Source organism: Eulemur rufifrons, chromosome 7, assembly GCF_041146395.1.
Source record: "Eulemur rufifrons isolate Redbay chromosome 7, OSU_ERuf_1, whole genome shotgun sequence".
NCBI lineage: Eukaryota > Metazoa > Chordata > Mammalia > Primates > Lemuridae > Eulemur > Eulemur rufifrons.
In genome coordinates this window covers 251,893,663-251,900,202 of record NC_090989.1, presented here as the reverse complement: position 1 = coordinate 251,900,202, position 6,540 = coordinate 251,893,663, and the positions used below count along the sequence as shown (strand labels likewise).

At 47.1% G+C, this 6,540-nt stretch overlaps 1 protein-coding gene across 1 annotated transcript; it reads left to right on the top strand.

The window, feature by feature from the left end:
- Positions 1–752: 752 nt before the first annotated feature.
- SPATA31F3 (SPATA31 subfamily F member 3) lies at positions 753–6,232 on the top strand. The gene is made up of 5 exons (XM_069472133.1): positions 753–896; positions 1,387–1,432; positions 1,967–2,027; positions 3,061–3,167; positions 5,988–6,232. Exons 1-5 carry the CDS (start codon positions 753–755, stop codon positions 6,230–6,232), a joined length of 603 nt encoding a protein of 200 aa, XP_069328234.1.
- Positions 6,233–6,540: the final 308 nt, after the last annotated feature.

Below are 6,540 nucleotides of genomic sequence, written 5' to 3'. Positions count from 1 at the left end.
ATCTCCATGAATGGGCCAGATGCTATAAGATCTGTAGAGGAAATTCTAGAAAATCAAGCCTTGGATAGAGCTCTAGAAATGAGCCTTATTAATGTGCCTTCACAAAAGGTAGCATTTACAATCTCTTCTCACTCATCTCAAGCTGGACCACAACTGAGTTCTTGGAAAGAAGGACTGGGATGGGTCCTTCTTTAACTCTCAGAAAGTTATTTAAAAGGACAGCAGCTTTGTCCTTTCCTTGACACAGCATACATGGTCCTCTTCTTGAACCTCTTGATACTGACCCACAATCATTGCCTGTGACATCAAAATTCTGTTTCCAAGACTTAACAATATGATGCCTGCCCTATGCTCTAGTGTGTTTTTTAGTGTGTAGAAAGACTTAGTAATCTGGGGATGGGTGCCAGACAACTGTAGTAATGGAGGGAGCTGAGCCATCAGGTATAGGGAATAGTGACAGCATGAAAAAGTATATGCTGCCTGTGACCTTGGTACCTTTTGTCCCAGGCTGCAGCCCATACAGAAATCCAGACACCCTCATCTGAACATTGAATCACCGTATGAGCTTCTCTAAGACAAATAAAGGTCTATGATGCTATCCCTGGCTTGTGGAACAGGAGGGCTTTGTGATGCAGTCTGGTAGTTTGGATCCAAATTCTGTGAGGCAGAAAGGACAAGGTCTAGAATGTGGAGGCATTAGGTTCCAAGACACTGGAAGCCTAGGAAAAGGGATGGCTAGAGAGTTTTAGATCATGTTGAGCCCTACATTTGTTCTGTGGGATGTTGGCCATCCCTTATACACCTGTGGATCCATCTGCGTCATTGCATTAATTATTTGGAAATTTAAAAAGAGCCTCCAAGCATTAAGGTTGGGACCTAACAGGACCTGTTGCCGGGTAGGGAAACACTATGACCATGACTGAATCAATAAGCCTCAAACAAGATTTTATCCACCCACTTTCTCTTGTTACCCTCACTTCTTCCTTTTTTTTTAAACAACGGTTTCCTCACTGAATCCCAGAATTGCTCCCAATTTGAGTGATTATTCTGGTCGGTAGCCATTTAGGGCCTTTGATGGCTAAAGTCCTTTGGCTCCTAGAACCATCCATCCTTTAATCTGTTCCTCCTATCTCATCCTGAACTCCCCACTGAAGTTGTCAAAGGAATGGGGGTGGGAGGCATAGAGTGTGGAAGAGCCTCAAAGTGAGTCAAATAAGCAGAGAAGGGAAAAAGATGAAAAAGATAGGCTACAGAAAGGAAAGGTAGAAGAGTATACAAAGTTGGAATACAGAAAAAGATTGGGAAATGTTTATGGGTTTTGTTTCATTTTAGACATGGAAAGAAAATGGTGTACCAGCTTCACACTCTAATGTTTTTGTCTTTAAGTGTCACCGACGACTCAAACAAAGCTCTAGAGATAGAACATCAACAGGTAAAGTTCCAGTCTCTCTGCTGACTCGATGCTACTTTGGGTTAGGTTCTCATGGATCCTGACCCTCTATGACCCCTGGTGCCAGAAGCCAGGTGTGCTAACCACTGAAGGCTCCAATACCCCCAATGACAATTTCTCACAGAAGACCTTGGGTTGGAAATCAGAGCCTAGGAATATTCCAAAATTCTCTACCTTACCCTACTGAGAATGAAGAATGAGGAAGTAGGGCAGAAGTCCCTAACTGTATCATTTATTAGTTTTACAACCCTGTGAAAGTAATTTTATCTCTCAGTCTTGTTCTCCATAAAATGGGCATAACACTAATAATCCTTTCTCACTCACAGTATGGCTGTGAAGATAAATGAGCTGAGGTATGAGACAACACATTATAAATGGTTAAGCTGTACACAGGGGTGACTTAGAGCACTGACTCTTGGGGTTTTCAGTCTTCTCTCTTTCAAAGGCCTTCAGATTCCTATAGGATGTCCCTGAATCCTCTCCTATTCCATGTAACACCATATCCTGGTTCCTCAGCTGGGAGAACTTACCAGGAAGAAGCCAAGAAGCTGCGGAATCTGCTCTCTGTCATGAAAAGGTGATGTCTTGCTCTCTCTCCAGTCTCCCAACTCCCAGCCTGGCCTGTGATGAAAGCTCAGCTTGGCCTGGGGCAGGGATGAGGAGAGGGATAATGGTTTGGGGGGGAAACATGCACAGTGGAGGTTGGTTCACTGGTTGAGAGGGTTGCCAGGGCAAAGTGGGGTTCAGAGATCTCAGGAGAGAAGAGTCACCCAATTTTGCTTTGGGTTATGGTCACAGTAGTTCTGGAATTTAGGATTTCACTAGTGCATAATTCATAAAAGACATTAAATGGGGTTGTACTCAGCCATGAGACAAGTTATCCAGTCAATAGAATGGATTTTACATGAAGAAGTCATCATTGTAATATTCTCTTAACAGCTACATCCTTTCATGGGCAGATTTCATTGACCTTGCTGGACCCTGCTGACACTATCTCCTCTGGTTCTGTGTTCAGGGAGGCCAGTTCCTAGCACAGCCCTTAAATAGGAGCCTATCATCTTATCCTCTGATTTCTAGAGAATAGTATTGATTCCCAGAGATGTTGGGTACAGTAGCAGGGACATCCCATAGTCCTCTGAATGCAGAGATCTCACAAGGACCTCATTTTCCATAGTTTAGGTGTACTGAATCCCAGCCCTTGGGTGTCTTATCCTCAAATGTGACTGATCCATGTTCTACCTGGTGGTGTTACTGGTGATGCCCCATCAGCTGATCACTTGGCTCCCCATCTGTCTGGTTTCTTTCTCCTACTTCAGCTTCTCAAGGTCAACAGGGAACTGACCCCAGGTCCTAGTCCTCTCTGAGGGCTGTGCCTCCCTCCCATGGGTTGTCCGAGACTTTGCCCAATAAGCCCCAGACCCTCAGCCCAGACCACCATATCTTGCCAAATGGCATTTTCTTAGGAAAACAAAGCAGAGGGGTAGACATTCAGGGTGTGCAGGCCCCAGGACTTGCAGGACTAGGGAAGGGCAGTACCAACCCTAAGCCACACTCTTCCAAGAAAGAAGATGTCACTCCATCATTGACGGTTTCCTTATTTTCCTTCCCAGCCAGGGCTGGCTTCCTCAGGAGGGATGTGTGCGGCGAATCCTATGTGCAGATCCCTGTTGCAAAATCTGCAATGCTGTGGCTCTGGAGATTCAGCAATTGCTGGTGTGTGAGAATGACCAGATCTCCCCGACTTTGTTGGGGCCATCGCAGGGCTCCTCTTGCTCAGAGATATTGTCTGTATCTAGTGTGTCTTTTGAGCATCGTCAGGAACTGGGTTGCCAGAGCTCCAGAGAGCTTTCAACAGCAACCTTAACGCTGACACTGTCAAAAGTAACAGATCAGAAATCTTTAACCCCATCAGCTTCCCAGTCAACCAGTGCAGTCAGTGTCCAAGATTACTGGGCTGACCACCTCCAGCGAGGGCAGGGATTTCAAGTTGCAGGTGTCTCCCAGAATGCAGGAGCTCTGTCTTCTTCAAACCTTGAGAAGCCTGGAATTCCTCTGAACCAGCAGGAGAGGAAGAAGAACAACTCCAAATTGGTCAGCAAGGAGGACAAAGGTCAGCAGCCCTTTAATACTAGATTCTGTTTCTTTCCCTGAACCCAGAGCTCCCAAACCTAAAACAACACCCTATGATGCTGCATTCCCTTCACCTGCCATTCCTATGTCTAAAAGGCCCTGAGGTACCTTTAAGTACAAAGATATAAATGCACAATTTCCACACTTGAGGGCCCAAGATCTGTGGAGGCCTTCCTGTAGCCTCCCAATGGTGGCCCAATGTTTTCAAAGCCTGGAAAACAAACAAACAAAGAACCATTTCTTTCATCTTGGATACTACCTCTAAGGCCACTGTTGAAAAGATGAACTTTCATCCCCTTGACTCTGGGGTTCATGGGAGGCTAGCTAGCTAGTCCACTCAAGCTTTCTGAGTTTTTAAAGGATCTACTATGGACTCAGAGCAAAAACAATACTGTGAGCAAATCCCAAACCCCATGGCTCTGACTCTGCCCTCTTCCCTCACAGCCTCTAAGTGGCTTCTGTCCATTGCCTGGGGGACACATCTGCAGCCACCTGACTGTGGTTTCTCTTTTCTGTACAAGTCACTCCATCATTAATGGTTGCCAAGTTTCCCTTCCTAGCCAGGGCTGGCTTCCTCAGGAGGGAAGTATGAGTCCCTGGTCTGCCTCTAGAGATCTCTCCACAACAGGTGAGCCCTAGGCCCTTTCTCTTCAATGATTTCTGCATCTCTGTACTGCCTGAAATTTCTCCCATTTCAGTTAGTCCCACTTTATTCTCCACATTTGGGCTTCTCCACCTGACCATGGACAAAGCCAGATCAATGTCCCATTGCTGACTCTGGGCAAGTGTAAAGCCTTGGAGTTGCACCTGCTCTAGAGGCAGCTCCAGTGTCAGTGGAGTTTGCCAGCTGTTGTCCAGAGATCTCTGTAGATGCAGAGAACCAAACAATATAAGCCCTGAGACATGCTGCAGTGTGTCCCACTAGACCCAGGACCCTCTCTGATTGGGGGAGTCCAGTTCAGTCCTCAATACTAAGAGGAAGGTAGCATTCTCCAGGAGCATGCCCAGAGACTGCTAGAATTCTGCCTCCAGAAGCGGTTGAAATAGAAGGTTGATTTATCATTGCTAGGGGCTGCTCCAAAAGATCCAGCAGTCTATCCAGCTGTCCCTGTCCCCTACGGACCAGTAATCCCTGCCCTGGAGCACCACAGCCCTGACCTGTGTGAGTCTCCCCTGAGCCTGCAGCTTCAGAGACCAGTGGGGATAGTGACCTGTTCTGATCCATTGTGGCATCAGAGCCAGTCCACAGTTGCTTGCTCAGGCCAAGGCAATGTTGCAGAGCCACATAGACTATGTGGGAATGTGGGAATGTGGGAATGCTAGGGCATTGCCCCTGCCCACATCTGCAGCTGTTGGGACTACAAATTACTGGGTCTGCAGTATTCCAGGGCCCTGGGTGGCAACTTGGTTCCCCTGTCCTCTAGAAAGCAAACTTTACTTCTAGACCTGGAGGCAGCAGTAAGCCCCTACACAGATCAGGAAGTGACACTCTGAATACTGATGGACCTTAACCAGCAGCAACAGGCCTTGTCAGATGCTGTTACTGATGCTCCTGAGCTGCCTGGCCCTGTCCAGGGAGCCACTCAGAAACTCAAGTTTCGGCCTTCCTGTCAGGGCTACCTGTTCTCAATTACGTGGCTCTGTCCAGGGCCATGGCCCTGGCAATCAGTAGGCAGTCTGCAATCAGAGATTGGGCCCATCAGAGCCTCTGACTCATTCTCATCTGAACAGCAATGTGTCCATACCCTAGCAGGGAAAACAGAGGATCTGGTGAAATTCAAAGCAGCAGGGAATCAAAGAAAAGGGGGTTCAGAATTGAGGCTCTCCCCAACCAGAGAGAAAATCTACTCTGCTGAGAGGTTCAGGGGCCAGTAGGGAACCCTAGAGCCCATGACTTCCCAAATTTTACTCCAGGATCTGTCTCTTTAGTTTAGCCAAGATCATTGTCTTGAGTAGAGACTAGCAAGGATCTATCTCAAGTTGTAAAGCCACCATCTCCATCCTCTCAGCTTACTGTTGCATGCCAGCACCTTCATCAGTTTCCCCCAGCCTTGGGTTCTGAGGCATCCTCCAGGATTACTTGGGGCAAAAGGACCAGATAAGAATAGTCTACAAGGCTGTTAGAGTAAGCAGAATGACCTTATCCAAATAAGAATTCCTGAGAATGCCAAAGCTGGGGTCCCTAGGCCTTAAAGGGCCAACTTACTGGGCTATTGTTTGCTGGGGCAAATTTTGCAAGTCCAGTATTGAAGGGGCCACATTTTTCAGATCCAAACTTTTCAGGATCAAATGTTTCATGGCCATGTTTTACAGGGCAAACATTGGTAGGGCTACACTTTCCAGGGCCAAGAGTTGCAGGGTCTGGTAAGGGCATCCCATACTCACAAGATCTCCATCCTTCCAGAAGCTCCAAAAGCTGGTTTGGGAAATATGATGAAGTTCTTTCTGCACTGGATTAACCCTGAAGTGAAAGATCAAAGTCATGAGAAATCCACTCTCATCTCTGAGACTGAGACAGTGGCCAAAGCTAGTACAGGAGAAGCTGAGAAGAGTCCAACCCCCACCAAAGACCCTGTGGGGAGAGCTAACTTGGTGAAGACAACAGAGAAGCCAAGGCCCAGCCTCCCCTTCTGTGATACCCCCAGTGCCTAGACAAACAGCTGCAGAAACTCTCCCTTCAGTCCAGCCGACCCTTGGTCCTGTGCCACTCCCACAACTGCTTCAAACTCTGCCCTCAACTGTTTTGTGCCACCTAACCAGGAAATCTATACTAGGTCTCATCTCTCATTTCAGCAAAAGGCACTGGTTCATACAAAGAGAATACCCAGTCCAAGCAATAGGAATTTGCAGATTCCTGAACCTGTGTCCCCCTGAAAAAGTCTGTGATCACCATTTCCCATGAACATATAGGTGAGGCAGAGCATTCTCCAAATATACTCTATACCTCTAAACAAAGAGCC

Bases quoted from the DNA above. Each gene is read 5' to 3' on its own strand.
- SPATA31F3 (XM_069472133.1), top strand. From the start codon at position 753: ATGTTGAGCCCTACATTTGTTCTGTGGGATGTTGGCCATCCCTTATAC. The intron at 1,433-1,966 runs GTAAAGTTCCAG...CTGGTTCCTCAG, and splicing joins TAGAGATAGAACATCAACAG to CTGGGAGAACTTACCAGGAA. The intron at 2,028-3,060 runs GTGATGTCTTGC...TTTCCTTCCCAG, and splicing joins CTGCTCTCTGTCATGAAAAG to CCAGGGCTGGCTTCCTCAGG.